Source organism: Pyrenophora tritici-repentis, chromosome 7 (assembly GCF_003171515.1).
Source record: "Pyrenophora tritici-repentis strain M4 chromosome 7, whole genome shotgun sequence".
In the NCBI taxonomy this organism is placed as follows: Eukaryota; Fungi; Ascomycota; class Dothideomycetes; order Pleosporales; family Pleosporaceae; genus Pyrenophora; species Pyrenophora tritici-repentis.
This window is the reverse complement of record NC_089396.1, coordinates 2,712,840-2,740,795: the sequence shown is the minus strand read 5'-3', so window position 1 is coordinate 2,740,795 and position 27,956 is coordinate 2,712,840. Positions and strand designations below refer to the sequence as shown.

At 50.5% G+C, this 27,956-nt stretch overlaps 13 protein-coding genes across 13 annotated transcripts; 6 read left to right on the top strand and 7 right to left on the bottom strand.

The window, feature by feature from the left end:
- Positions 1–277: 277 nt before the first annotated feature.
- Positions 278–957, top strand: PtrM4_134600 (uncharacterized protein; the record flags this gene model as incomplete). The annotated part of the gene is made up of 3 exons (XM_066109199.1): positions 278–372; positions 430–559; positions 616–957. The coding sequence occupies 3 exons, from the start codon at positions 278–280 to the stop codon at positions 955–957; spliced, it is 567 nt and encodes a 188-aa protein (XP_065961191.1).
- A 2,717-nt stretch (positions 958–3,674) lies between these two features.
- On the bottom strand, positions 3,675–8,105 carry PtrM4_134590 (uncharacterized protein; the record flags this gene model as incomplete). The annotated part of the gene is made up of 1 exon (XM_066109198.1): positions 3,675–8,105. The coding sequence occupies one exon, from the start codon at positions 8,103–8,105 to the stop codon at positions 3,675–3,677; it is 4,431 nt and encodes a 1,476-aa protein (XP_065961190.1).
- Positions 8,106–10,492: 2,387 nt separating this feature from the next.
- Positions 10,493–10,820, top strand: PtrM4_134580 (uncharacterized protein; the record flags this gene model as incomplete). Its single annotated transcript, XM_066109197.1, has 2 exons — positions 10,493–10,718; positions 10,801–10,820. 2 exons carry the CDS (start codon positions 10,493–10,495, stop codon positions 10,818–10,820), a joined length of 246 nt encoding a protein of 81 aa, XP_065961189.1.
- A 41-nt stretch (positions 10,821–10,861) lies between these two features.
- Positions 10,862–11,254, bottom strand: PtrM4_134570 (uncharacterized protein; the record flags this gene model as incomplete). Its single annotated transcript, XM_066109196.1, has 1 exon — positions 10,862–11,254. The coding sequence occupies one exon, from the start codon at positions 11,252–11,254 to the stop codon at positions 10,862–10,864; it is 393 nt and encodes a 130-aa protein (XP_065961188.1).
- Positions 11,255–11,365: 111 nt separating this feature from the next.
- On the bottom strand, positions 11,366–11,828 carry PtrM4_134560 (uncharacterized protein; the record flags this gene model as incomplete). The annotated part of the gene is made up of 2 exons (XM_066109195.1): positions 11,366–11,594; positions 11,716–11,828. The coding sequence occupies 2 exons, from the start codon at positions 11,826–11,828 to the stop codon at positions 11,366–11,368; spliced, it is 342 nt and encodes a 113-aa protein (XP_065961187.1).
- Positions 11,829–11,968: 140 nt separating this feature from the next.
- PtrM4_134550 (Dimer-Tnp-hAT domain containing protein) lies at positions 11,969–14,640 on the top strand (the record flags this gene model as incomplete). Its single annotated transcript, XM_066109194.1, has 3 exons — positions 11,969–13,288; positions 13,335–14,586; positions 14,636–14,640. The coding sequence occupies 3 exons, from the start codon at positions 11,969–11,971 to the stop codon at positions 14,638–14,640; spliced, it is 2,577 nt and encodes an 858-aa protein (XP_065961186.1).
- A 796-nt stretch (positions 14,641–15,436) lies between these two features.
- Positions 15,437–17,281, bottom strand: PtrM4_134540 (uncharacterized protein; the record flags this gene model as incomplete). Its single annotated transcript, XM_066109193.1, has 1 exon — positions 15,437–17,281. One exon carries the CDS (start codon positions 17,279–17,281, stop codon positions 15,437–15,439), a length of 1,845 nt encoding a protein of 614 aa, XP_065961185.1.
- A 168-nt stretch (positions 17,282–17,449) lies between these two features.
- On the top strand, positions 17,450–19,273 carry PtrM4_134530 (uncharacterized protein; the record flags this gene model as incomplete). The annotated part of the gene is made up of 1 exon (XM_066109192.1): positions 17,450–19,273. The coding sequence occupies one exon, from the start codon at positions 17,450–17,452 to the stop codon at positions 19,271–19,273; it is 1,824 nt and encodes a 607-aa protein (XP_065961184.1).
- Positions 19,274–19,514: 241 nt separating this feature from the next.
- Positions 19,515–20,282, top strand: PtrM4_134520 (uncharacterized protein; the record flags this gene model as incomplete). The annotated part of the gene is made up of 1 exon (XM_066109191.1): positions 19,515–20,282. The coding sequence occupies one exon, from the start codon at positions 19,515–19,517 to the stop codon at positions 20,280–20,282; it is 768 nt and encodes a 255-aa protein (XP_065961183.1).
- An 80-nt stretch (positions 20,283–20,362) lies between these two features.
- Positions 20,363–22,114, bottom strand: PtrM4_134510 (uncharacterized protein; the record flags this gene model as incomplete). The annotated part of the gene is made up of 1 exon (XM_066109190.1): positions 20,363–22,114. One exon carries the CDS (start codon positions 22,112–22,114, stop codon positions 20,363–20,365), a length of 1,752 nt encoding a protein of 583 aa, XP_065961182.1.
- Positions 22,115–22,168: 54 nt separating this feature from the next.
- PtrM4_134500 (uncharacterized protein) lies at positions 22,169–22,897 on the bottom strand (the record flags this gene model as incomplete). The annotated part of the gene is made up of 3 exons (XM_066109189.1): positions 22,169–22,522; positions 22,583–22,695; positions 22,738–22,897. The coding sequence occupies 3 exons, from the start codon at positions 22,895–22,897 to the stop codon at positions 22,169–22,171; spliced, it is 627 nt and encodes a 208-aa protein (XP_065961181.1).
- A 610-nt stretch (positions 22,898–23,507) lies between these two features.
- Positions 23,508–24,175, bottom strand: PtrM4_134490 (Dimer-Tnp-hAT domain containing protein; the record flags this gene model as incomplete). The annotated part of the gene is made up of 2 exons (XM_066109188.1): positions 23,508–23,916; positions 24,156–24,175. 2 exons carry the CDS (start codon positions 24,173–24,175, stop codon positions 23,508–23,510), a joined length of 429 nt encoding a protein of 142 aa, XP_065961180.1.
- A 1,042-nt stretch (positions 24,176–25,217) lies between these two features.
- On the top strand, positions 25,218–27,737 carry PtrM4_134480 (Dimer-Tnp-hAT domain containing protein; the record flags this gene model as incomplete). The annotated part of the gene is made up of 1 exon (XM_066109187.1): positions 25,218–27,737. One exon carries the CDS (start codon positions 25,218–25,220, stop codon positions 27,735–27,737), a length of 2,520 nt encoding a protein of 839 aa, XP_065961179.1.
- Positions 27,738–27,956: the final 219 nt, after the last annotated feature.

Genomic DNA, 27,956 nt, shown 5'->3' with positions numbered 1-27,956 from the left:
ACAACGTAACAACGCAAGAGAGAGCTTATACGAAGATCAAATACAACTTGCAATTAAAGCTATTCAACAAGACGCGACACTTACCCATCGGTGTGCGGCAGCTGCCTATAACGTCTCTCAATCAACACTTAGTAGTCGACTCGCTGGAATGCGACCTAGACGCGATTGCAAGCCTAAATCAATGAAGCTTCTTCTGACAGAAGAGGGGACAATTGTCCAGCATGTCCTTGACCCAGTCTTACGAGGATTTCCGCCCCGGCTCGATGCCGTAGGAGATATGACCGACTCTCTGCTCGCTGAACGGCATCGCGACCCCGTTGGCGAGAACTGGGCTAAGACATTCGTTAAGCGTCGCCCTGAGCTTAAAGTCAAGTTCAATCGAAAATAAGACTACAAGAGAGCCCTCTGCGAAGATCCTACGATTATCAGAAGCTGGTTCCAGCTTGTAGAGAGCATAAAAGCCAAGTATAGCATCACAGATGAAGACATCTACAACTTTGACGAGACAGGCTTTATTGTCGGCCGGGCAAGCCAGTCTCCATGCATTCACTTCTCACCAGTTAGCTCTCCTCTTATAGGACTAGCTCCTTCTGCTTAGGGGCTAGCCTCTTCTAGGCTTCACCCCGCACCCATATAGCTAGTCCTTCGCTGTTCTCAATACAACAACGATTTCGCCCACTTAGTTCCCCGATATTTATGATGGGCCAGATATCGACTGGACGGGTAGTCACAGCAGCGGAGCGTCGAGGACGGTCAAAGACGGTGCAGCAGGGCAACCGAGAGTGGGTGACGGTCATCCAGGGCATCAACGCGACCGGCTGGGCCATCCCACCCTTTATCGTCTTCAAGGGCAAGCACCACCTATCTACCTGGTACAAAGAAGAAGACCTACCGCAGGATTGGGTTATTGGGGTTTCTGAGAACTGCTGGAAAAACAGCAAGCTTGGGGTAGAGTGACTATAGCACTTTGACAGGCATACGGAGGGGAGCACCGTTGGGCACCGTCGTCTACTGGTTCTCGACGGTCATGAGAGCCACAACTCAACCGATTTCCACCGGCTCTGTGAGGAGAAGAACATTATTACACTATGTATGCCTCTACACTCGTCGCACCTGCTGCAGCCACTTGATGTGGGTTGTTTTGCGCCGTTGAAGAAGGCATATGGCTGCCAAGTCGAGGAGCTGATGCGCAACAAGACCACTCGCGCCGCTAAACAGAGTTTCTACCATGCTTTATTGCTGCTTTTAACGCTACTTTTACGAAGAGCAATATCCTAGGAGGCTTCCGAGGCGCTGGATTAGTCCCTCTTAACCCAGAAGCTGTGATGTTGAAGCTTATTATCCGCCTGCGTACTCCACCATCACAGACCGACGAGGACGGTCCCTGGCAGTCGCAAACACCAAGCAACACCCTAGAATTTGGGTCGCAATCGAAGCTGATTCGAGAGAGGATTCAGAGACATATAAATAGCTCACCAACTTCTATGGTTGAGGCGCTTGAAAGGTTCACAAAAGGTGCAGAGATGATGGCACATTTGTCGAGACGCGGTGAGAGCCTTCACTAGTATTCACGGTGAATCAGGCTTCCCGTGCTCTGATTGGCCAGGCACTGATTAGTCAGCTGCTCCGTACGCGCACCATAGATATTCTCCCTCCTCCCGTAGCTCCAATACAACAAGTTCACACACGTTTCTCCACCTTCATCAACATTCAATGGTATTAATGACTAAGCGCAACGCTGAGCTTGAAGCGGCCAACGAAGCGGCCACGCGACGTAAATCGCACAAAAGAAAGCGAGTACAGCAGGGAGGGACCCTTACGGTCGAGGACGGTCAGCGACTGTCCGCTCTAAAGGACTTTGGGGCGCGTAGTGATGGGAAGAAGGCGAAGCATAGGGCGCGCGTTGAGGTGGGCGAGCCGTCGCAACGGCGCTGTGGACGCTGCGGCGAGACTGGGCACAATTCGCGCACCTGTAAGCAAATTGAAGTGATAGATCCTGAGAAGAATAGTCTATTATGATTTCTAACTACGGTGCTGTACGGTGCTGTACTGTCGTAAACAGTCGTAGTTTTGGTGGGGGCTTGGCAGAGTGAGCATCTCACTTGTGTGAGCATCTCACTTGTGTGAGCATCTCACTTGTGTCCGACGTTATTACGTTTCCTTTGGCGGGAAATTGCTAATGCGGACTTTTAGAGAGGCCGGTAAAGCCGGATGCTAATTCTAGGTATCGGTACCGGTGTCGGTCTCGGTACCGGTGTCGGTGTCGGTACCGGTGTCGGTGTCGGTGTCGGTATCAACGTTAATCTCTGCCTCGTCTTGCCGGTGCGTCCGCGAGGGAAACAGGGTCTCTACGTCTATGTTATCCAATACAATCACCTACCGTTCATTCGTCTTTAGTAGACTCCGCAACAATCAATTCAATCCGGTCACTCTCCTAGACCCACTTACCTATCTAGGTAGGGCTTAAACTCCTATAGGTAACTACTAGGCTTAAAGCGGTAATCAATCAATCCAATCTGAACCTTCTAGGACCCACTTAATTGATTGTTGCGGACTGTGGTCTTTAGGCCGCTCCTTTCTCGCAGCTAGGTATAGCCGGTTTGTAACATATCTATACGCATCCTCGAACTAAGCGGCTGTGAACGGTCTGTAGGTACTGTATTCCAGCTACCTAATCCAGATGCTATTTACAGTCGAGATGAAGAGAAGAAGAGGAAGTGGGCGGCCATCCCGCTTTGTTTGGGTTGGCGCGCGGTGCACGGTGCACGGGCTGCTGGGGGAAGGAGTGATAGAAGGAAGGAAGCGACTAGGCCAGCGGCCTAGTCATGTGACCTAGGGCTCAGCCCGTTACAGCGGCGGGTATAAGATAAAGATGGCGTAACGAGTAGTAGTAAACTCGGTAAGGCTGAATCTTCCATTGTTAAGGCTTGTCAAGCGTCAAGGTTGGGGAGAATCATGTCGTATTAGAGCTATTGGAAAGAGGTCTATATGCGCAGTGGGAAGATGGAGTGAAGGAGCTAGGCCGTAAAGGTACTAGCGGGTAAATGGGTGGCTGCCTGGTTGCCCAAGAAGGAGCCAAGGGATAAGCCCTATGGGCGACACTTTGTACAGCGATCAAACACCTGCTCAAGCCAAGCTAGGCCTACGTTATCGTTTGACCAGCCTGTTGGAGTTGATGAGATAAAGACCTCATGCTCTCCTGCCTTAATATCCTCTGCCCAACTTGATTGTATAGCTCCTTTTGCAGCTGCGTAGATGAGGGCTGGAGGCAATGAGCTCCCATCGGCGCAGCAGCAGGCCAGGAGTGTCAGAAACTTGCGTGATCCATCCTGGAGAGATGCTCTAACCTCTTTCTTATCCCATTAGCGTTTGCTAAAGATCCTCTTGCTTCTACCTATTAAGCCAATTAAGAAGCCCTTTTCATCCATATTATTGGAACAAGGTCTCCTCTGGTGGTATGACTACCATAGGGAACCGAGTAGAGGTATGTTAGGTCACCACGTATTGGATTGAACTACACTAAGAGCTGTTGTTCTGTCTTCTTATTATCATGATGATCTGGGGATTTACATGACAGATCATCATTCCGCGTCGGTCCTTCTGCTCGGGCTTACTTCCACGAGCCTCATCCCCGCCGACCTGGACTGAACCTTACATCTTCTCAACACTCCCCCTCAGGGCAGGTCCGGTCTAAGGACAACTCCTAATTGGTTCTTGAATTTCTCGAATGCGACTCGCTGCAACGGCTTTGTCATTCCATCAGCCACCATATCTACAGTTGGCACGTAGGCCACGTCGAGTTTACCTTGTTCTGCTAGGTCTCTGATAAAATGATAACAGACGTCGATGTGCTTTGATCTTTCGTGAAGGTGAGGGTTCTTTGTAAGTGCAATGGCACCCTGGTTATCTCCTAGCATCTGGACCTTGTTGGTGTCTTTTCCAATGTACTTTGGGAACCCAAGATCTCTGAACATTTGAGCAATCCACTGGCCTTGCTTACAGCATGTTGATAGTGCGATGTATTCAGATTCGCAGCTTGACGTTGCAACAGACCGTTGCTTCTTGCTAGACCATGATATTGGACCTCCGTAGAACATTGCAGTGCTCCCTGAAACGCTCTTTCGGTCTACCATGTCGCTTGCCCAGTCAGCATCAGAGTAGATGACAAATTGCGAGTGTACTCCCCCTGGTCCGTAGCGTAGCTTCATTGTTACTGTCGACCTTAGATATCGTAGCAGGTTCTTCAACGCATGGCCATGATGTTCTGCTGGATCGCTCATGTATTGGCTTAGCTTTCCGAGGGTGAATGCAATGTCTGGGCGTGTAAGAACCATAGCAAACATAAGGCTCCCTATCACTTGCTGGTATTCAGTGATGTCGATTCGGGTGTCGTTGTTAGTGGCTGGCCTAAATGACGTGTAATCTGCGGATGGAATCTTCTTGTCTCTGTGTTGTTTGCTAGACATTCCAAACTTGTCAAGTACTGCGTGTATGTACTGTTCTTGATCGAGGTAGATTGTGCGGCGCTTTCTGTCTCGCGTAACTCGTACTCCAAGGATCTTATGAATCTCCCCTAGGTTCTTGGTGTTGAATCTTCCAGAAAGCTTCTTGTAGAACCAATCAATTTGAGCTCGATCTTTTGCGGCAACAGCAATGTCGTCAACGTAGACGAGGATACGGAGTTGTTTTTCTTCGTGGATAAACATGCACGGGTCGGCAAGGCTTTGCACGAATCCCCATGCCAGAAGTTCTTTCTTTATTAACAAGTTCCAGTCACGAGCAGCTTGTTTGAGTCCATATAGGCTGCGGAGAACTTTAAGGACGTATCCTTTCTTAACTTCTACTCCCTGGGGTTGCTTAAGAAAGATCTCTTCCTTCAAATGCGACTCTGTGAAAGCATTCTTGATGTCAAAGTGAAAACATTCTAGGTTTTCCGCTGCGACAGTGGCCATAAACAGACGTAAGGTGTCCATGCGAACTGTCGGGGCGAAAGTCTCGTTGTAGTCTGTTCCGTGTACTTGCGTAAAACCTCTTGCCACAAGGCGTGCCTTAAACCTCTCAACAGTCCCGTCGAGATTTGTTTTGACTGTAAAAACCCACTTTGAATCAACCATGTTCGCGTCTTTTGGCTTTGGAACTTCCTCCCAGGTTCGATTCTCCATTAACGCGATTATCTCTTCAAGTATTGCTGCTTTCCATTGCTTTCCATACTTTGGGTCGTTGATAGCTTGCTCGTGTGTCTGGGGGATCTGGATTCCTGCGATCTCGGTTGCTGCAAAAGCCTTCTCAGATAGTCGTGTTTGCTCTTCTATAAGGCCAGCTTGGGCTAGCATAGCTTTAACGATCTTGCTAAATCTCTCGTCCTCAACAACCTCTTCGTTAGACCTCTTTCGTTTGGCTTGTCTGGTGAAGTATCGTGGAGCCTCCTCTTCTCGTACAGACTGGGTATACGGTTCTTCGGGTCCCTCTTCGTCCACAAGATTAGGAACCCGCTCATCAGATGGTGCAGTAGGGGGAATAGTCGTTAGCTTCCCTGGTCTTCCTCTGTGACGCTTAACTGGTTCGGGAGTTAGCTCTGCCGACGACAGTTCTATTGGGTTCTCGGGAACTGGCTCCACTATTTCTGCAGGAGATGGTTCCATTGGTTCGACAGGAGATGGTTCCATTAGTTCGACAGGAGATGGTTCCATTAGTTCGACAGGAGATGGTTCTATTGGTTCTGCAGGAGATAGTTCCATTGATTTGGCAGGAGGTGGTTCCATTGGTTCTGCAGGAGATGATTCCAGATCCTTCCTAGGTCTTCCTCTTGGTTTTCGGTCTGGCATCGTATTCTGCGTCCCTTGTGGTCCAGCTGGTATGTTTCGCAGTCGTAGTTCAACTTTTCCTCCAGGGGTGTATTCGTCCACTGATAATCGGCTTGTCCTTGAGGTGTATCCAAGCTCTGGCGAATAGAACTTGAACTGCTTGTTTGTTGTCTCAGAATATCCCATGAATACTCCAACTCTGCCACGGTCCACGAGCTTGTCATGTCGTTGGTCTGCTGGAATCGTTTTGGGGTTGATGTAAGAATAGCATTTGCTCCCCCATACACGGATGTGGTCAATGGATGGTTTCGTTCCTGTGAATGCCTCTTCAGGACTGACTTGCTTTCCATTGATCGTGGGTCCTGTGTTTGTGCGGTTTCGCAGGTATGCGTCTGCTTCGACAGCTTCATCCCAAAACTCAATTGGTAAACCAGCGTCTTTCAGCATTGCTCTCATATCAGCTTCAGCGGTTTGGATGTTTCGCTCAGCTGGTCCATTCTGGTGTGAGGAAGCAATTGTTGTAGGCTGAATTTCCACGCCCTGTGTAACTCTCCATTCCTCGGCTTGCTGTAGAAGTTCTGGTGCGTTGTCAGTTCCAGCAGCTTTAACCTTTTCGCCAGTTTGATGTTCTACAAAGGTCTTCCAGATTTGGAGTTCCCTTTGTGCGTCTCCCTTTTTCTTCAGCGGGATAACCCAGTTTTTTCGCGTGTAACTGTCAATAATAAGGAGGAACCACCTGTTTCCTCGCAGAGATGTTGGAAAGGGTCCTGCAATGTCAAACTGTACTAAGGCTAGCTTCGTGGCCTTATGCTCTCTCAGCTGCTTAGGGATGCTGTTCTTCATTTTCGTCAGAGAACACACTTCGCAGATTTCTATCTTCTCTGGAACTTGAATCTTCTTCTGGAGAGTTGTAACTTCGTGGAGTTTAGCAATCTTTGCAGGTCCTAGGTGTGCGAAGCGTCTGTGATACAGCAAGTATCTCTCCTTTTCATTAACCTTAAGCTCGCTCTTAACTGGTGCATGGAGTTCCGTGCCTAGAAATGCTGTTTCTTGGTATCCATCGGCAATGTGTGACACTACGTAGAGGCCGTCGTCCATAGTTGCTTCAATAATAACCTTCTTTCCTAGTTTGAAGTATAGTGCGTGTGAATTGAAACGACCCTTCAGGCTTGCTGCGCAAATTCTTCTTCCTGATAACAAATTGACTCCAAGGTTAGGTACAAGCAGTACTTCTGACAGCCATGTCGACGATCCATCCTTACACACCACTTGAGCTTCTCCTTTCCAGTCCGCATATAATTCTCCCCCTCCAACCCGAACGACTCTTCGTTTGATCTTAATCATTCGTCTAAATAATGAGGGTTGGTCAGACATGTGAGAGGATGCGCCAGTGTCGGCAGCCCAGGTAGATGGAGAGGCCTTACCGACGATGTCTTTTGAGAGACGGCATGTCTCAATTTCCTCGGGTTCGGAGTCTGAGGTCTCAGATAATTCATCTGACTCTGAATTGACTTCTTCGGCTCCATATGCTTTGCCAGTCCTTTTGTGGGAATTCCTTTGCTTAGGTGTCTTAACGAGCAGCTTAGATGATTTCTTAGCGTCGTATTCCTTAAGGAGCTTTCGAGCTCTCTCACGTCTTGGGCAGTCTCGTACGCCATGGGCTCCATCACAAAGGAAGCATTGGACCGTGAATTTGGCACCAGATTCGGAGTCAGACGATAGTGGCGAGTTCTTATGATTTCGACGCCTGTAAGGCGGAACATACTTCTCCGTCTTTCGGAATGCTGGAAGAGCTTTTTCGTTGGCGTCTTGCTGGTCTCGAACCTCCTTCTCTTCCAGAAACTTAAGTTTCTGTTCAACCGTGAGGTTAAGTTGGGCGTTTAAGGTGTCAATCGTAGTCTTGAATTCTTTCGGAAGTGATCTGATAAGAACGAGTAGTAGTGCAGAGTCCTTGTAAGCTCCGTTGGTGTCGGCGTCTGCTGCTACAAGTTTACGTCGGTAGTCCTTTAGCTTCTCCCATGATCCAACAATCGTGTTCCCGGGATTAAATGTGAACGTTTGAATTCTAGTCATGTATATGTTGGCAGTTGTGGCGTCAGTTTGGGTGTACTTCTTTTGTAGGTAGGCCCAGAATTGGAAGGCAGTATCGTATTCGTCAATGAGGGCTTGGTCATCCTCGCTAAGCGACCGAAACAAGAGATCGATTGCAGTGGCTTCATCTTCTAGGTACTTGTCTCTTTTTTCAATGTTGACGCGGATCTTGGTATGCTTGTCTGTTTCAGCAATTTCCAACTCTTCCATAGCCTCCGTTAGTCTACTAGCTGTTGCTATTTGACAGTGCTGTACCAGATTTTTCTCGCAGACATAGAAGACTTTCTTCCCCTTAAGCTTGACCTTGTTTCGGCGAAACCAAGTATCGTGGTTTTCGGCTGTGAGCTGGGGGATCTTCCATTCTTCCTTCTCTGCAGCCATCTTGTGCGGGTGATGCGGTTGATTCGGGCGATGCGGGCGATGCGGGCGATGCGGGCGATGCGGGCGATGCGGGCGATGTTCTGCGGGTGGTGCAGTCGTTATCGGTTCTCGAGCGTGGAGACGGTGTGTGTAAGTATGGTTGCGTGTCAACCGCGTTGTACACGACTTTTTCTCTTTTCCGATTCCTGCTTGAATCTAAGTCCTTCGTGACTTGGGTGAGTGTTTTTGATTCCTTCTCGAATCTAAGTCCTTCGTGACTTGGTTAGGTGTTTAAAACCAATAACGTTGGGTTAGGCAACCGGGCTCATAACCTATTGGAACAAGGTCTCCTCTGGTGGTATGACTACCATAGGGAACCGAGTAGAGGTATGTTAGGTCACCACGTATTGGATTGAACTACACTAAGAGCTGTTGTTCTGTCTTCTTATTATCATGATGATCTGGGGATTTACATGACAGATCATCATTCCGCGTCGGTCCTTCTGCTCGGGCTTACTTCCACGAGCCTCATCCCCGCCGACCTGGACTGAACCTTACATCTTCTCAACACATATTGTATATATCTCGAGCCTCAAGGTGGTATTCAGTGATCTTTCGATGCAGTAGCTCGAAGTAGAGACGGTATTTCGACTCAGAATCTGTTGCGGTGGAGTGAACAGTGCGCATGTGCGGAGAATTGAAGGATTGAACTGAGGTTGTATTGTACAAGCTATGGAAAGTTTGTGTAGATGGGTGACGTCAACCGTGCTAGTCCCAAATAGGCATCGTTCCATTACAAATGTGAGTTGCGACTGCAGGAGAGACCCCAAACCGTGACATGTTCTGTTCTGCTGTGGTGATGGCCTTTTATGGGGCCATCATACTAGTCTGTTTACATGACGTATCTGTGACATGGATAGGTGTAGAAGGTGCTTATCAGTAAGAGGAAGAACCATATCGCCAACACGTGGCACCTAGGATGTCCTTACCCCATGAACCGTCACAGAGTTTATATATGTCCAGTAGTGCTGTCTTCGAGAAGCTTCCAGCGATTTCTAGAGCGCTGACGAAGCTCCGAGAATTCCACCGAGGGACCCCACAGCAACGAGGCTCTTAGCCTATCATAGCCACAACGAACGCCACAGGCCAAGTACTATCAATCAAGGTTTCAGCCCTTCACATTCCTTCTCTTGGGCGCATTCTCTTTATCATGAGGTTTTTGTTACGTGAACTGCGATCACGTTTGTTTCCAGAACCAGCCTTAGCCTTCTTGTCCTCAGCCTCTTTTTTACTCAGTATCTTCACTATGTCCTCGTAGCCTTCGGTGGATGCTGCGCGTAGTGGCGTCCGGCCACAATCGTCTGTAGCATTGAAGTCTGCACCGTTTTCAAGCAGCATCTTCACAAAGGCTGTGGAGCCTAGGATATTATTATTATTATATTATATTTCCATTAGAGTCCTGTATCAGTCGGTGACTATGTAGGACTTTGGCTAAGCCGTTCTATGTATGATGGTCGTTGTGGAGTTTCTATGGGTCTTGTACAATTTGGGTGGTGTTTTGCGTACTCCAATTTCAGAGCTGGTCTTCCATTGGCGCGGGTGCTAAAGAGCAGTGTGGTGAATAGAAAGAGATGTAGCAGCGGGCTCTTTTGGATAAGGAAATATTGTTTTTGTAGTTTTATACAGTGTCTGTCTGTTCGGTGGTTTGCCCAAGGTGCCATTTTCTCGTGCCAATCCTAGTACTTGCAATAAAGGCTATAGTAGCTTCAATGCCAGTCTTTGTTTGGAGGAGGAGTGGGAGGGTAAGGGGCCTGTGTTGTATTGCTTCTCTGAGTGTGTTTCTGTGTGTTTTGTATTGCTTGCATTCTAGAAGTAGATGCTGTGGCGTTTGTGGTTTGTAGCATGTGCATAGGTTGCAGTCTCTCTTGTTGAATCTCTTAAGGTAGGAGTTGAAGTATCCATGTACTAGCTTAAGTGAGTAGAACGCGCTCGAGATTTCTCTTGGTGTTCCCTTTGGGACTTTGATCGTTGTTTGTATCGTTGTTGTATTGAGAACCGCGAAGTGCTAGCTATATGGTGCGGGGTGCTGCCTAGAGGAGGCTAGCCCTTAAGCAGAAGGAGCTAGTCCTATAAGAGGAGAGCTAACTGGTGAGAAGTGAATGCATGGAGACTGGCTTGCCCAGCCGACAAACAACACCTTACTTTCTCGCGGCTCCGGCTTACTTTTAGCCTTATCCATGCCCTCTATACTAGCAAAACGCAAGCCCGAGGCTGCCGAAGAAGCTGATACTCCCTTCAAGCGAGCACAACGTACGCGCAAACCTACGCTCAAGGCGCTGTTGGGTGACGGCAGCCAGCCAACCCAGCCGATAGAGCTGCCAGAAAGTACGCCGGATCCGCCTACAGAGCCGCCTACACAAGTTATCGAGCCGCCTACACGCAGACATGTCAACAATCCGTTCAGTCAGTTTGCAACCCTTGGCTTGAATTGAACTGCAAGAAGCAGGCCGAAAAATCTTAACAAACTGATTGAATTGTCTTCTAGCAAGGCTCGAACTGAACTGATTAGGTAACTTATCCAAACTGATTACTTTTTTACATACAAATCAGGCTTCGCTATCGTGCCAATCCCCCAAGTTATACATGCCATCAATTGCCTCGTCGCTAAGTAGAGACTCTGCAGTCTCTCCTTCAACACCAAAGCCGACCCGCAACCAAGCGCGTACTGACTGTATTGCTACCAGCAATTGTGACGAGATCTTCCTCCTTTTTGGCCGCAAAAGATCGCCAAGCTCACTAAACATCCGCTCACAGTCACAGCTAGAGGCGGGTATAGAGAGGACGTCGAGCGCGAGGCGCGTAAGGTTGGGGTAGTCGCGGCGGCGTGAGAGCCAATAAGTAATTGGATTGTCGACAGAGGGGACCCAGGGCTCAAGTTTCCAGCGCGTGTACTTATCTAAATCGTTAGAAACTCTAACGCCTTGATGAGGCTCTATCATGGACGCGATAGCGTCGTTGAGGTCGTTGTTTACACGCGCCCAAGGTGCTGCTGGCGCTGGCGGCGGCGCTGGGTTGTCCTTGTACGTGCCCCAAAGCGCCTAGAACGCCGACTACGCTGCTGCCAACCACTCTAGTTTATCCCTCCACGCGTTGTCGCAGTAGTGTTTGTACGCTAGATGGAGAGAGGTAGCAGCATAGTAGGCGGGGGAGTCATCAAGCTTAATGTAGTACTCGTTCGCCTTTGCCCAAGCAGCGCGGAGGTTGATGGCAATGTGGTCCTCTGGCGCGCCAGGTTCGTCGTAATTGACGCCGCTGTAGGACTCTACGCGCTCCTCATAGCTAGATAAGATGGTCTCGAAGACAGCAGAGATGCCAACAATCAAGCCTGCTTGATGGGCTTGATTGATTTGATTGAGTGAATACAATCAAGCCAAATCAAGCCCAGACTGCTCAAAAGTACAAGCAAATCAAGCCCATCAAGCAGGCTTGATTGGTGAGCTTGATAGGCTTGATCCTGGCTATATCGTAGAACGTGAAGTCGTAGATTTTGGTATAACCTAGGTTCCATCCCATCTTCTCTCACTTAAAGGCTAGTACGTACAGGGCATAGCGCCCACAACGTTAGCCGGCGGAGATATAGATCTTAGTTCCCGTAGCACAATGATTAACACAATTCTCTACATGTTCTATTCCTAGTGCTACCCGTTGCTATTATGCCAGACCCTAGGCATCCTCGTAAACGCCCTGCTGCCGCTCCTGTTGCCGCCGCTGGTCGCTCAAAACGCCAGAAAGGCAGTAAATCACAGCCTATAACTATCGAAGCTTCGCAGCCATCTCAACCTTTCGTTATCGACGAGGATACACAGCGCGAGACTCCGCCAACGTCGCCGCGTCGAGCTATACTGGCCGCGAGCCAAGGCGTTGATTTCGAGATGCAGTTGCGCGACTCTATACCCGAAGATGCGATTGTCGCGCCTGTTGAAGCCTCTGAGGTAGCTGCAGCGGCGTCTGAAGCGGTAGATGAAGGCGAGCCAGAGCCTGACTTCGACCCGCGTATGGCCGATAACTTTGATGGCATTAACTGGAGTCGCCTGCCACGGTATATGAAGCCTCTTCGGACACAGAAGCAGAAGAAAAGCTGGGTATACAACTACGGTTATCGGCTTACTCTCCGCAGTAATACCAACAGGATATTCTGGCTGTGCCACATCTGTCACAAGCGTAAAGCAGCGACTGCTGGCTTTGCGGAGACGACGGAGGCAACTAGTACTGCTGCGAGGCACCTAAATAGGGATCATGGAATAACAAACGCTGGCGAGCAACCGCCTCAGCAGCTTCTTGGAGGCCAGAAATCGCTAGAAATGATGCTGAAGGGCGGCTTCGGCGTTAGCCAAAGGGTTGCGAACGAGATAGGAAACTTCGACGTACAGTCCTTTCGAATAGCAGCTGTTAGCTGGCTTGTTGACAACAACCTCGCCCTCTGCCAGTTCGAAGATCCAGCTTTCCGCAGGATGATACATTTCGCGAATCCTGAAGCTGAGCAGGCGCTCTGGAGTAGTCGCACAAGCGTTGCGCAGTTTGTGATGAGGCTGTACAACTTCATGCAGCCTCAGGTCGTCGATGAGCTGCGTTGCGCGGCGAGCAAGATACATATAAGCTTTGATGGGTGGACCGTTAAAGGTGGCAAGCGTGGCTTCTTCGGTATTGTCGCTCACTTTGCCACGGCTGAGGGCGACCTTAGGGACGTTGCTATTGACCTGCCGCAGCTCTCAGGTGCCCATACTGGCGACAGGATAGCTGATTGTGTCGCTGAAACTCTGCAGAAGTTTAATATAACTGCGCAGAACGTTGGCTACTTTATGCTCGACAACGCGTTCAATAACGACACTGCTATCGCGACCCTTGGAGCGAAGTTTGGCTTTAAGTCTAAGCATCGCCGGCTACGTTGTAGCGCTCATACAATCAACTTAGTTGGCCAGTCGATTATATTTGGCTCAAACAAGGACGCCTTTAACAACGACGAGAACTTGGCTGTAAGTCTACCTGTTCTTTTCAATGAAGCTTTCTAACGCTGTACAGGAGGAAGAGAAATACCTCAACGAGTGGCGTAAGCAGGGCCCATTAGGCACGCTTATAGACGTTATTAGCTACATCAAAACGCCACAACAGTACGACATGTTCGCGAACTTTCAGCGCCTCGCGAGGCAGGACTTACCGGCCGACGACGACGCTAAATTCCAAATACTCGAGCCTGTAAAGCCTTGCGTTACGCGCTGGAACTCCTTTTGTTCAGCGTTTGAGAGAGCTGTATTACTACAACCCGCGTTCAACTCCTACGTTTGTTTCTACGTGGAACAGCAGCGCGTTGCCGACTCACACGCCCGAACGAAGAACAACAAGAAGCCCCAGGCGCCTGCTTGGATGAGATCTAAGGGCCTCACAGCTGCTGATTGGGCTGTTATAACTGAGTATATTGAGGTGCTGAAGCCGCTGAAAGATGCTACAAAGCGCCTTGAAGGCAGAGGCAAATGTGGCCGTTTCGGTGCGATATACGAGGTTATACCAGTGTTTGAGTTCCTTATGGGGCGCTTTGAGCAGCGTCTCCGGCAGTACGAGAGGGTTGATTTTGAGCAGCGCGAGGCGCCTGAAGATCACATCTCTATCAACTTTCGCGCAGCGTGGGAGAAGCTCAACGACTACTACAGTAAACTCGACGACTCACCCGCGTACTTTGCGGCCTGCGCTCTTCACCCGTACTATCGACGCTATTGCGAGAAGGCGTGGCGTGATAAGCCTGAGTGGCTCGTCGCCTGTATGGCTGACTTTCGTGCTCTTTGGGCAGAGTATACGACCTCTACTCCTCCAACAAAGCCCTCAAAAGAGCGTGATAACGGCGCTATTGACGAGGCTATCTCGTACATCATAAGCGATAGCGAGGACGATGATGAGCTCACAGATGAGTACGACAGGTGGCGCAAATTGGAGCCAAAGTGGACGAGTAAGCAGCACAACAGCCCTAACGTTGACGGCAACCCTATCAAGTACTGGGTACAGCTTCAGTCTAAGTATCCCGACCTCTCACGCTTTGCGATTGACGTGTTGAGTATTCCAGCGAGCAGTTGCGAGTGCGAGCGCATGTTTAGTGAACTAGGAGATCTACTTGCTCCGCGACGGCGCAAGATTGGGTCACAACTACTCGCCGCGCTTCAATGTGTACGGGCTTGGAATGCCGCTGGCATAAAGCTGCCGACGTCAGCTACAAGCCAACTCTCAGATCACGACCTTGAGCAGTTGTACAACCTCACAGCGTGGGAGCAACCTAGCGATTCCGGTAAGTACAGCCCATCTCCATCCTCGTCTACGACCTCTAGGGTCATCAGGATAGCTGCTTCTTACAGCTTCAATATACCTAGCAGAGCGTAGCTGACTACTTCTTAAAATAGACGTCTCGCCTACCTTACAACGCCCATCCACTGAATAATACCGCCTGCCTCCGCGTCGATTAATGAGTCTTAAGCTTCGATATATCCTATCCAAAGGCCTTAGAGAGGTTACTGTCCCTGCTGTATACTGCTGTTGGGGGCATATACTGCTAGTGAACGATGAGGATAGCTTGTGAGCACTCTGCTCAACGTAGAGACTCCCGAGTAGCTGGGTTTCAACGGCGATAGCGATACAATCTTATCTTTTCTTGATTACTCGCGCGCAATAAGACTTCAGGTTATATACTACGCAACACTGCTATTCTCCCTCAAACGCGCTCCTAGAAGGACCTCTCTCTAGAGCAGATAGTTGCGGCCTTTTTTGCTTTGTGTTCGAAACTCTATACTAACTTCTCGTTTTGCCTTTTTTTGGCTCCAGAAACCGCCTTTTTCACTCTTCGGAGCTTCCTAAGGCTACCTAGCGATCAAGCCCATCAAGCTCACCAATCAAGCCTCACTGATCGACCTATCAAGCCCATCAAAGCAAGCTCAACACCAAGAAAACGTCAATCAAAGCAAGTATAGGGCCTGAAGCTTGATTGATTTGATTGTTGGCATCTCTGGAAGACAGGGATCACCTCAGCAAGCAGACTTGTCAACAATCAATTAAGTGGGGCTTAGTGATCTCAGATTGAATTGATTGACTTCCTATTTAGGGCTAGCAACTGCTTATATAGGTTTAACTCTTACCTTGTAGGGTTAGTGGCTGGGTTTGAGCTTCGGATTGAATTGATTGTTGACAACTGTGTCAGCAAGTGAGCCAAATCGCTTGTAGGTACCGCGACCTTCAAGGCGCTTTGTTGCCAACTTCAGCGGTCGTAGCATCGCGAGATACTCGTTGACAGTCTGCCAATCAGCCGCAGTAAGACCACCTGAGCGCATCCAACGCTGCGCGTCAGGCTCTTTGTTGCCGCTCGCAGCGGCGTAGGCGTCCGCGTTGGCGGTGTTGGTAACATGGAGTTTACAGTAAGCGTTAACTGCAGACTGCAGCGTAACTGCGCGCTCAAAGCAGCTAAAGTATGAGTTCCAGCGCGTAACAACAGGCTTAACGACCTCAAGAATCTTACGATCTTTGGCGGACAAGTCAGCGTTTGCGCGGTGTTGGAAATTGATAAAAAGCTCATGCTGCTGTGGTGTTTTGATGTAGTTGATAACGTCAAGCAGCACGCCGAGGGGACCATCTTTACGCCACTCTCTCATAAACCTCACCTCGTCGCTGAGCTCCTCAGGCGCATTGTCATACGCCTGCTGATTGTTACCCCAAAGGAGCGTCTGCCCAATAAGGTTGAGTGTATGGGGACCGCAGCGGAGGCGGCGGTGGACTGGCAAGAAGTCATAAATCTCTGCAACCACAGCAATAGCGGTGTCGTTGTTAGCCGCGTTGTCAAGTACAAAGTAACCTAACTTGGCGCTATCAACACCAAACTGCCGCAACGTTTGGTCAACAACCTCAGCTATCCTTACGCCTGTATGGGCACCTGTAAGCTGAGGAAGCGCAATAGGCAGATCTGTAAGCCCGCCTGATGAGCTCACAAAGTGCGCAACAACGCCTAAGAAGCCTCGCTTGCCTCCTTGCATTGTCCACCCGTCAAAGCTTATGTGTATCTTACTCAGCGCGTTAGACAGCTCAACAGCAACACGGGGTTGCAGGTAGTTGTAGAGACGCATAACGTACCTCGAGACACTGCTGTGGCTTGTCCATAGCGCAGTTACTGCCTCTGGGTTGGCTGCCTCCAACATAGCTCGAAACTCCGGGCGCTCAAACTCAGATAGTGAGTGGTTGCCTTCGACAAGCCAAGTGACTGCCTTAAAGCGAAACAGCTGTACGTCAAAGCCAGTGAGGGCGTTGTGTACATCCTGAGGCACCTTGCCGCCTGCCTTGTAGTATGAGCGTAGGGTGTGTTCTGTTGTACTTACTGCTAGAGCCGCAGGTTTTTCAGGGTTGTAGATCTGGTGGGTGGTGTTAAGGTGACGCGCTGCCGTCGACGGCGAGGTAGTAGTGTCGTAGATGCCGCTGCAGGCTTTGTGATACCGAAGATGGCAGATTTTGCACACAAAATAGACCTTGCTGCTGAGCTGAGGGGCAGCAGAGTTGATGCGATAACCGTACGCATAGATCCAGCTTTTCTTATGCTTCTGCGGCACAAGCGGTGCCCTGTAACCAGGCAGCCTTAGCCAGATGATATCATCGAAGTTGTCAGCAAATCGCGTGTCAAATCCTGCCGCCAGCGCCTGCCCTACTGTGCTGTTTTCATTAGCTGAAGCAACTGTAGGAGCGCGCGAGGCGGCGGTAGGTGCAACAATAGCCTCCTCTAGCTGCGATTCACGCAGCTCAAGATCGAACGCGTCATCCTTAGATAGCGATTGACTCCCTTGCTGGCTAGCAGCAAGCAGCGCGCGTGGGGAGGACAGACGCGTTAGCGCAGGCGTTGTTGGTGCAGCTACCCGCGCGCGCTTTGTTGGACGAATTTCTGGCGTTGCAAAGTCAAGCTGGGCTTGCCTGACCTTTTCAGTAAGTTTAGTCGTACGCTTAGGGTGCGTCATGGCGGCGTTAGGGGACAAATAGAGGGAAAATTATGGGTTGCTCGTATCTACAGACGCGCTTACTACGGTAACGTGCCCGTGCGCGAGACGCCCGGATTCGCGAGACGCCCCGCCGAACACCAAATTGTGAAATCAACACTAACTTCAACGCGTCATAACTCTACCAATATGGACCCAATCCAAGCTGCAATTGCAGCATTTGAATCGCGAGAGCTAGGAGAACAAACCTCGTATACAAAAATTGCAGCTAAGTACAACGTTGATCGATCAACACTTAGCCGAAGACACCAGGGCTCTCAAGCACCACAACAAGCCCGTACACTCCAGAAGCTAGTACTCAATCCACAACAAGAGCTAGAGCTTGTGAGATATATAAAAACGCTCACAGAGAGAGGCCTTCCTCCTACAAGAGAGATGATCAGGAATTTCTCATCAGAAGTAGCCCATCAGCAGCTCAGCGAGAGCTGGGTTACTCGCTTCATCAACAGACACAAGATCCATCTCATCTCAAAGTGGACCAGCGCCATGGATCGTACGCGCCACCTAGCTGATTCTGAGTCAAAGTATAGACTCTACTTCGAGCTACTGCACCGAAAGATCACCGAATACCACCTTGAGGCTCGAGATATATACAATATGGATGAGAAGGGCTTCTTAATTGGCTTAATAGGCAGAAGCAAGAGGATATTTAGCAGGCGTCAATGGGAGAAGAAGGAGGTTCGAGCATCTCTCCAGGATGGATCACGCGAGTTTCTGACAATCCTGGCCTGCTGCTGCGCCGATGGGAGCTCGCTGCCTCCAAGCCTTATCTACGCAGCTGCAAATGGAGCCATACGATCGAGTTGGGTGGAGGATATCAAGGCAGGAGAACATGAGGTCTTTGTCTCATCATCTCCAACAGGCTGGTCAAACAATGACGTAGGCCTAGCTTGGCTGGAGCAGGTGTTTGATCGCTATACAAAGCAGCGATCAGGGAGATGGCGATTGCTCATCCTTGATGGCCATGGATCTCATGTCACGATGGAGTTTATCGACTACTGTGATCGCCACAGGATCATCCTTATAATCCTTCCCCCCCATTCAACTCACACGCTCCAGCCGCTTGATGTAGTGCTGTTTAAGCCACTCTCTCAAGCCTACTCCAACGAGCTCACCAACCATCTTCATAAGGCTCAAGGCCTCATTCCAATCAAGAAAGGGGACTTCTTCCCGCTCTTCTGGAGCGCCTGGATATCCTCCTTCACAGAGAGCCTCATATTGAAGGCCTTCGAAGCCACTGGGATCTGGCCGATGGATGCCAACGTTATCCTTCGTAGATTTGCCAGCACGCCAGAAGCTGAGAGAAGCTCATCGTCAGGGCTCTCTGATCATGACTGGAGAAAGCTCGATCGGTTAGTACGAGCTGCTGTCAATGATAGCCATCAGTATGAGGCAAGAAAGCTGCGCTCGAGCGTTCACCATCTCTCTGTGCAGTATGAGCTTTTACAGCATGAGAACGAGGGCTTAAAGGAGGCTCTTCAACATAAAAAGAAGCATAAGAAGAAGGGCAAAGCTCTTGACCTTCAACAGCGCCAGGAGTATCACGGTGGCGCGGTCCACTGGTCTCCTCGCAAGCTGCGTGAGGCTCGAGCTAGAGAAGCAGTACGGGAGCGAGATGAGATGGAGGAGAAACTCCAAAAAGCACGGGCCAAGAAGCAGCGCGAGGAGGCTCGACTGCAGCGTCAAGTTGAGCTCGAGGAGAGGCGTGTGGAGAGGCAGACACTCAAGGAGATGAGGGAGCTTGAGCGAGCTGAGAAAGCAGCTGAACGCGCGCGCCAGAAGGAGGAGAGAGATGCTGCTAAAGCTCTACAATTATCCCAAAAGGGAAAGAGAAAAGCCTCACAAGTATTCTCAGCAAGCAGCAAGCGTCAAAAACGCGTTAGGGCTGCTCGCGCTGGTGCTCAAGTTCAAGAAGAGCCTCCAGCTCCTCCACCAAAGCTCACATTTCGCTAGAACGACAGTCCGCGAAGATATGTATACAGGGTCAGACCATTTCACCCTAGTGACTGTCCTTCCAAGCCGAGGGAGAGCGGTGCTAGAACAGCATCACTACCGGGTCCACGAGAGAAACATAGATAGGTTTGCCGGGCTAGTTCAACTCTACACAGTAGGCGTACAGCCAATTAGCAATAGCGCCCCAGCGGACGTAATCGACGCAAGCATAGCTAGAATCACCCAAGCTATAGGAGATGCAATGCACGCGGCGGGAACACCAAATAGAGAAAAAGGCCACTCCGCCCCATGGTGGACAGAGGACTGTAGAGTGGCGTATAAGCGGCATATCCAGGAAAAGTCGGACTATGGCCAATCCCCCTCAGAAGCCACCCGTGCGTTCCTAGCTACGGTACGAAAAGCCAAGAGAACGTACTGGCAGCAGCGCATAGACGGCTGTAATAACGACAAAGATCTATACAAGCTAGTAGGCTGGCATAAACTATCATTCGACCAACGGGACACCCCACTTGTAATCGAAGGTAGGACAATCACAGCACCACTCGAGAAAGCTGAGGCACTTAGAGAGGCAATCCTCGACCGTTTTTCGGCGGAGGACGACCTCCTAGAACCACCGCCTCTTGACAACGACCCGCAAACCACGCCACTACCATGGGACACATACATATCGATGGAGGAGACTGAACGCTACGTGATTGGAGTATCTAGCACCTCCCCAGGACCCGATCAGGTGACCGTCCGACTCCTAAAGGCATGCTGGGAACACATTAGACACCTAGTGCTAGGCATCTACCGGGCGTGCATGGAACAAGGCCACTACCCAGCCGCCTGGAAGACGGTAGAAGTGGCCATGATACCCAAAGTCGGGAAGAAGGATAAGTCCTCACCCAGATCAATGAGACCAATTGCCACAGATGTCAATGAGCAAGCTGAGCGAGCTCAGCCAATTGGCTTGCTCAGCCAATTGAGCGGAGGCCAGCAGCTCGCTCGGCTCGCTCGGATTGGCTGAAACAGGGCTGTCAGCTCGCTCGGCTTGATGGGCTCAGTCCCGATTAGGAAAGTTATATAGAAACCTTGGTGTTGAGTTTCTCAGCTAATATCCCACTTATGTACACCGTATTTCGCGTCCATCTCCTCATCGCTGATAGCCTCCTTTACAGGCACCTCACCACTGCCAAATCCAGCTCTTATCCATCGTCGATCGCACTGTATTGCTGCTAGAAGTTGCGGAGAAATGCTGCGCCGACGGGGCTCGAGGAGGTCACCCAGCTCGCTGAATAAGCGCTCACACTCACAGCTTGAGCCTGGGATTGATAGCATGTCGATATCAAATTTGCTAAGGCTGGGGTAGCGATCGCGGAGTCCTACCCAGTATTTTATAGGGTCGACGCCCTCGCTAGCGATCGGTTCGCTGCGTTTCCAAGCCTCATATTCATCCTCCTCGTTCTCCGTAAGCCCTGCAGGCTCAATAAAGCTGTTGATAGCGTCGTCTATATCATTGTGCCTGACTTTGGGGCGTAAGCGCGGCTTCGGTAAGCTTTTGTACTCCGCCCACAAATGTTGAAACTTGCGGTTGCTGCTCTCTAGCCAATCAGGCTTATCCGCCCACGCTGCGTCAAGGTAGCTTTTGTAGCGAGGATGAAGGATTGTAGCAGCATAGTAAGCTGGCGAGAGGTCGAGCTTGTTGTAGTACTCGCGGGCTTTAACTAGGGCAGCGCGGAGGTTGATAGCAAGGTGGTCTTCGGGTGACTCTGTATGCTCATCGTGAATGACGTCTTCATAGCTTTGCAAGCGGTCCTCATAGACTCCAAGTAAGTATTCAAATACTGGAATAACCTCAGCGATTGCTCCAAAAGCACCGCTTTTGCCGCGGCCTTCAAGCCGTTTTGTAGCTTGTTTCAGTGGCCTGAGCACATCAATATACTCAGCAATCACCTGCCAGTCATGGGCATTGATCCCATCAGACCTCATCCAATCCGGCGCTGCAGGCAGCTTGTTGTTACGACTTCGGGCGTACGCGTCTTCAGTTTCAATCTTCTGAATATGGTAGTTGGCGTACCCATTAACCGCTAATTGCAACTCAACAGCGCGCTCAAAACACGAAACGTAAGAGTTCCAGCGAGTAACAACTGGCTTGACGGGCTCCTTGATTTTGTGCTGTTCTGTTGGCGCGTTGACAGGCTGGTCCCTAATAGCGAGCTTCTGATACTTCTCAAAAAGAGCGTACTGTTGTGGTGTTTTGATGTAGTTGATAACCGCGAGAAGCACTCCTAATGGTCCATCGCCTCGCCAAGTAGCCATGTTCTCAGCTTCGTTCACGCGCTCAGTCTCCTCGTTGTCGTAGGACTCTTTCTCCTCACCCCAGAGTAGCATCTGGCCAATGAGATTAAGCGTATGAGGACCGCAGCGAAGGCGACGCTCGGTAGCGCTGAAGCCCATCTGCAAGGCGAGAGTGTTGATCGTGGTGTTGTTGTTATGTGCGTTGTCGAGGACGAAGTAACCGAGCTTGCCCACAGTGATTTCGAACTGCTTGAATATTGCCATCACGACCTCAGCCATGGCCTCGCCGGTGTGGGCACCTGTCAGTTGTGGGAGCGCAATAGGCAAGTCCCTGAGCTCGCCAGAGCTATCAACGTAGTGGGCGACGATACCTAAGTAACCGCGCTTGCCACCTTTTGTCGTCCATCCGTCAAAGCTTATATGGACTTTGCTCATTGATTCTGAAAGGCTTGCGACAACCTTTGGTAACAGGTAGTTGTACAGGCGTATGACGTATCGTGAGACGCTGTTATGAGATGCCCACAGGGCTCGTTCTGCCTCTACGCTAGCTAATTGTATCATATTGCGAAAGGACGATGATTCGAATTGTGAGAGTGGGAGGTTGTTTTCGACGAGCTAGGTGACGGCCGCAAGCCTGAACTCTTGTATATTGAAGTCGGTAAGCTCGTTGGCAGCAGCCTGAGAGCAGCCCTTCTGAAGGGCGCGTTCGAGGAGAGTTTCTTTCCGAGGAGCGACGGTAGTGCGCTTACTTGGAGGCTTCAAGCCATGAACTTTCTTGTCTTCTCCGAGATGACGTGCTGGCGCTGATGGAGACTGCGAGACGTCATGTATGCCACGGCCAACAGTAGTGAACTTGTACTTATAGCAATAGTGGCAGATCCACGTGACTTTTGCGACGTTGCTGCGCAAGGCGATGCGATAGCCATGGCTGTATACCCAGCTTGCTCGGTTCGAAAGTGATGTAGGCGGCTTGCAGTGCTTTAGGTAGCGACTCTAATTGAAGCCGTCGTATTTGTCCTCTACCTATACGAAGCCCTCGTCGACAGCCTCGCTAGCTGCTCCTGAAGCTGCAACAGTGGCATGCTCGCTGCCCTTAGGGGGTAGGATAATCGTCTCTTCGGTGCGCGACTCTCGGAGGGTCGCTTCAAAATTTGGTGCTTATGGCGCGGCGATGAGAGCTTGACGCGGCGACAGCGGTGGAGGAGGAGGTGGAGATGGTGAGAATGGCTGAGTATCGACTAGCACAGGTTGGCTGGCAGTCCCGCGACGACGCGCTGCGACTCTAGGGCGCTTCGAAGTTGTTGCGATTTCTAGAGCATTAACGCGTGTTCTTTTTGCTGGCATTATAGCAACGGCGAGGTAGATAATAGCTGCAAATAGAGACGCGTTGATGGAGTATAGATGAGTGTGGTGGGTGATAAGTAGTAAGTGAAGTGTCGCAGAAGGAGAATATTGTTGCCAGGCCGTTAGCCGGAAATTTAGTAGCTTATTTGCTAGAAATATAGCAAAAAAGAGTGTATTTTAGGTTATAACTAGGTTTCGAACTTACGCACTACACCTAAAAATCATCGTGAGATTGCCCCTCCACCAAGTCCTTCAGCCCCAAGTTTCCAACCGCCCCATCCAACCAAGCTAAGCAAGCTGACTGAGCGAGCGCCTATCTCTAAGCTCGCTCGGCTTGCAAGCGCGCACTGCGCGCTCAGCTCATTCGGCTTGGTCAAAACGTCCAAGCCGAGCGAGCTGAGCGAGCCGGCTCGCTCGTTGACAAGTATGCCACAGATGTCAATGAGCAAGCTGAGCGAGCTCAGCCAATTGGCTTGCTCAGCCAATTGAGCGGAGGCCAGCAGCTCGCTCGGCTCGCTCGGATTGGCTGAAACAGGGCTGTCAGCTCGCTCGGCTTGATGGGCTCAGTCCCGATTAGGAAAGTTATATAGAAACCTTGGTGTTGAGTTTCTCAGCTAATATCCCACTTATGTACACCGTATTTCGCGTCCATCTCCTCATCGCTGATAACCCCCTTTACAGGCACCTCACCACTGCCAAATCCAGCTCTTATCCATCGTCGATCGCACTGTATTGCTGCTAGAAGTTGCGGAGAAATGCTGCGCCGACGGGGCTCGAGGAGGTCACCCAGCTCGCTGAATAAGCGCTCACACTCACAGCTTGAGCCTGGGATTGATAGCATGTCGATAGCAAATTTGCTAAGGCTAGGGTGGCGATCGCGGAGTTCTACCCAGTATTTTATAGGGTCGACGCCCTCGCCAGCGATCGGTTCGCTGCGTTTCCAAGCCTCATATTCATCTTCCTCGTTCTCCGTAAGCCCTGCAGGCTCAATAAAGTTGTTGATAAAGTTGCCGCGATTTCTGGAGCATTAACGCGTGTTCTTTTTGCTGGCATTATAGCAACGGCGAGGTAGATAGTAGCTGCAAATAGAGACGCGTTGATGGAGTATAGATGAGTGTGGTGGGTGATAAGTAGTAAGTGAAGTGTCGCAAAAGGAGAATATTGTTGCCAGGCCGTTAGCCGGAAATTTAGTAGCTTATTTGCTAGAAATATAGCAAAAAAGAGTGTATTTTATGTTATAACTAGGTTTCGAACTTACGCACTACACCTAAAAATCATCGTGAGATTGCCCCTCCACCAAGTCCTTCAGCCCCAAGTTTCCAACCGCCCCATCTAACCAAGCTAAGCAAGCTGACTGAGCGAGCGCCTATCCCTAAGCTCGCTCGGCTTGCAAGCGCGCATTGCGCGCTCAGCTCATTCGGCTTGGTCAAAACGTCCAAGCCGAGCGAGCTGAGCGAGCCGGCTCGCTCGTTGACAAGTATGCATAGACCTTACCTTCTCGAATATCCCCTTTGCCACAACTGAAGTAGCAGAGGACCTACACTGTGGCTCTAACCACTTTACCTTACTCACCACAATCCCCGCTAGAGGGCGCCAACCTCTAGACCAATTCCACTACAGGGTGCCAACAAGACGCCTGCACCAGTTTAACGCTCTAGTTGAACTTCACCTCCAAGCACACCCAATCAGCCCTATCAACACGAAAGCAGACATTGAGTCATCTATTGCTAGCTTAGAAAGAACCCTATGGGCCGCGCTCAAGGGCGCTGGCACACCAGACAGGGCAAAAGGTCACTCAGCACCATAGTGGACAGAAGATTGCGTAGAAGCCCACAGCTGGCACCGGGCTGCCAGGAACTTAGCAGAACCAGGGACGGTCCCAATCGAAACCAGGGAGTTCCTTGCCGTCGTGCGCACACCTGAGATCAATCAAGCTAGCTTGATAGCTTGATTGGAAGATTGATGCCAAGCCAATTCAATCAATCCAGCCAAACCTCATACAAAAACGCAATCAATCCAGCTGAGCTTTTCCGTGAGCTTGATTCAGATTGATAGCTTGATTGCCTTAAGTATATAGTAGATTTCGGTGATGAGGCAGCCCATGAGGCAGCTTAGATAGCTGTAAAAGCTCTATACTGAGCTTTTTTTGGTGTTTTAGTTACGCCGTGTAACATTGAGTAATATCCGATAGCTCCGTGTAACTAGCAGCCAGCGCGTCGTCTCATATAGTATACTCCATCTCCATCTCCATCACCCACAATACTATATACTTTTGGTGTTGCAGATCTATCGCCGTATACCTCACCTCATCGTCGCCCTCATGCCGCCCAAAAAACGCGTCTCTGATAGCGCTCCCTCGCCTAGAAAGCGCGCGCGCGGCACTGCGAGCCAGCCCGTCGCGATCGACTCGCAGTCATATCAATCTCAGCCATCTGCTCTATCTCCGCCGCCTCCATATACACATACTTTCGAGTCGCGATTGCGCGAGTCGCAGCCCGAAGACGCTATCGTCGCGCCCGCCGAGGGCAGTGAGCAAGCTACGCTCGCTCCGTCTTCTGAAGCCGCCGACGACGCTGTAGATGAGGCTTTTGACGCCCATCTCGAAGACAATTATGATGGCATAGATTGGGGTCGCCTTAAGCTGTATACGAAGCCTATCACGACGCACCAACACAAGCGGAGTTGGATCCATCGCCACGGCTATCGCGTCGCTCTTCTCAAAGATCCAACCCGCGTATTCTTCATCTGCCACTGGTGTTTCAAGCACAAGCTCACGGATATTGGTATTGGGATATACAATACAAGCGCAGCAGTCTCGTCAGCCGCGCGCCACCTCAGCGAGCAGAAACCTGGCCATAGGCTAGTAGCACCAGGCAAGACTCCAGTTGCTAGTGTTTACAACGCGCTCACCACTGCGAGAGTCCCTATCTCACAGGCAGTAGCTAATCAGATTAACGGGTTTAGCAAGCAGCGCTTTAGGTTTGCCGCAGTAGACTGGCTCGTCGCGAACAACCACCCCATCTCTGAGTTCGAAACACCAGCTTTTCGACGCCTAATTGCTATCGCCAACCCACTTGCAGAAGCAGCGCTCTGGAAGAACCACAAGAGCGTCTCCCAATACGTCATACGACTGTTTGACTGGCTCAGGCCCCGCGTTGTCCACGAGCTGTCACAATCGCTTAGCAAGATCCATATAAGCTTTGACGGATGGACAACGAAAGGCGGCAAGCGCGGGTTTCTCGGTATCGTCGCCCACTACGTCAACTCAGATGGCAAGCTCCGAGACCTGCCTATCGCGCTGCCTCAGCTCACAGGCGCTCACTCCGGCGATCGATTAGCTGAGGTTGTATTATCAATCTTAGAGCAGTTTAGCATAAGCGAGCGCACACTCGGTTACTTCGTCCTCGACAATGCCTCTAATAACGACACCGCTGTCGCTGCGATTGCCCACGAGCTTAACTTCAATCCTATACACCGACGCCTCCGCTGTGGCCCTCATACGATCAATCTGATTGGGCAGAGACTGCTCTGGGGCAGAGATGCAGACTCATACAACAACGAGGGAGTTGACGAGCTCGCCGACGAGGCAGCGTTTATAAAGGAGTGGCGAAAGCACGGGCCTTTAGGCGTACTTCTCGATATTGTCAACTATATCCACACACCGCAGCAGTACAATCTTTTTGAGAAGGCGCAGCGTACAGCTTACCGTGAGCTACCTCACGACGCAGACGACAAGCTCACGATACTACAGCCAATCAAGCCAGTAGTCACACGCTGGAACTCATACTTCGACTGTTTTGAGCGAGCTATAAAGCTCGCGCCGGCCATCAACGCGTACGCGAACACCCACATACAAAATACAGCAAAAGAGGATATCTACGCCGACTCACAGGGCAAAAATCGGCCTGCTGCTCCACAGTGGATGAGATCAGACGGCCTCACAGCTGCCGATTGGGCTGTTGTTACCGACTATATAGAGGTTCTTAGGCCACTTAAAGAGTGTACAAAGCGCTTTGAGGGACGTGGCGAGTATAGCTTTGGCGCGATCGCTGAGGTGATCCCAACGTTTGAGTTTCTACTCACTCAATTAGAAGCTCGCCTCCTCTACTACGATTGCGTAGTCCATGACGCTCACGACGAGGCACCCGAAGATCACCTTCCTATTAATCTACGCGCAGCGCTACTTAAGGCGAACGAGTACTACGCTAAACTCGACGACTCGCCAGCTTACTACGCTGCTACAATACTCCATCCTCGCTACAAACACTACTGCGATCAAGCGTGGGCTGAGAAGCCTGACTGGCTGGCGCTTAATAATCTTAATTTCCAGGCACTGTGGGCGGATTACAAGTCGCTGCCGTTACCGAGGCCTTGCTACACACGCGCACCGAAGAAACCGAGCAATATTGACGACGCGATTGACGGCATTATTGATCCCACACGCGGCAATACTAAGGAGGATGAGTATGAGCAGTGGAAGCGCGAGCCAATCGTTGGCAAGGGCACCGATCCTATACAATACTGGTTCGGGCTGCGCGATCAATATCCCAACCTTAGTAAGATGGCGCTTACTATACTCTCTATACCCGCTTCAAGCTGTGAGTGTGAGCGCGTCTTCAGTGAGCTCGGAGATCTACTAGAGCCTCGCCGACGCTGTATATCACCTGAGCTACTAGCAGCACTACACTCAGTACGACGATGGAGACGGGCAGGTTTTGGTGGCGGCGACAACGACGATATGGGCCAATCAAAGCTTACCGACGAGCAGATGGACGTTTTGTACGAGCTTAGCAAGTGGGTGGGCGAAGACGACGATCTAGATACATGGGACGACGGCTGAGACTCAACACCAAAAAATATATACAACTTTCCTATTTGGGAATCAAGCACCCAAGCTACCAATCAAGCTAACAACTTTCCGCCAAGCCAATTCAATCAATCCAGCCAAATCTCATACAAACAGCCAATCAATCAAGCCGGGGGCTGTCAGCTTGCTTGATTGATTGATCTCAGGTGTGGTCGTGCGGAAAGCGAAGAAGGAGTACTGGGCGAACCGGAT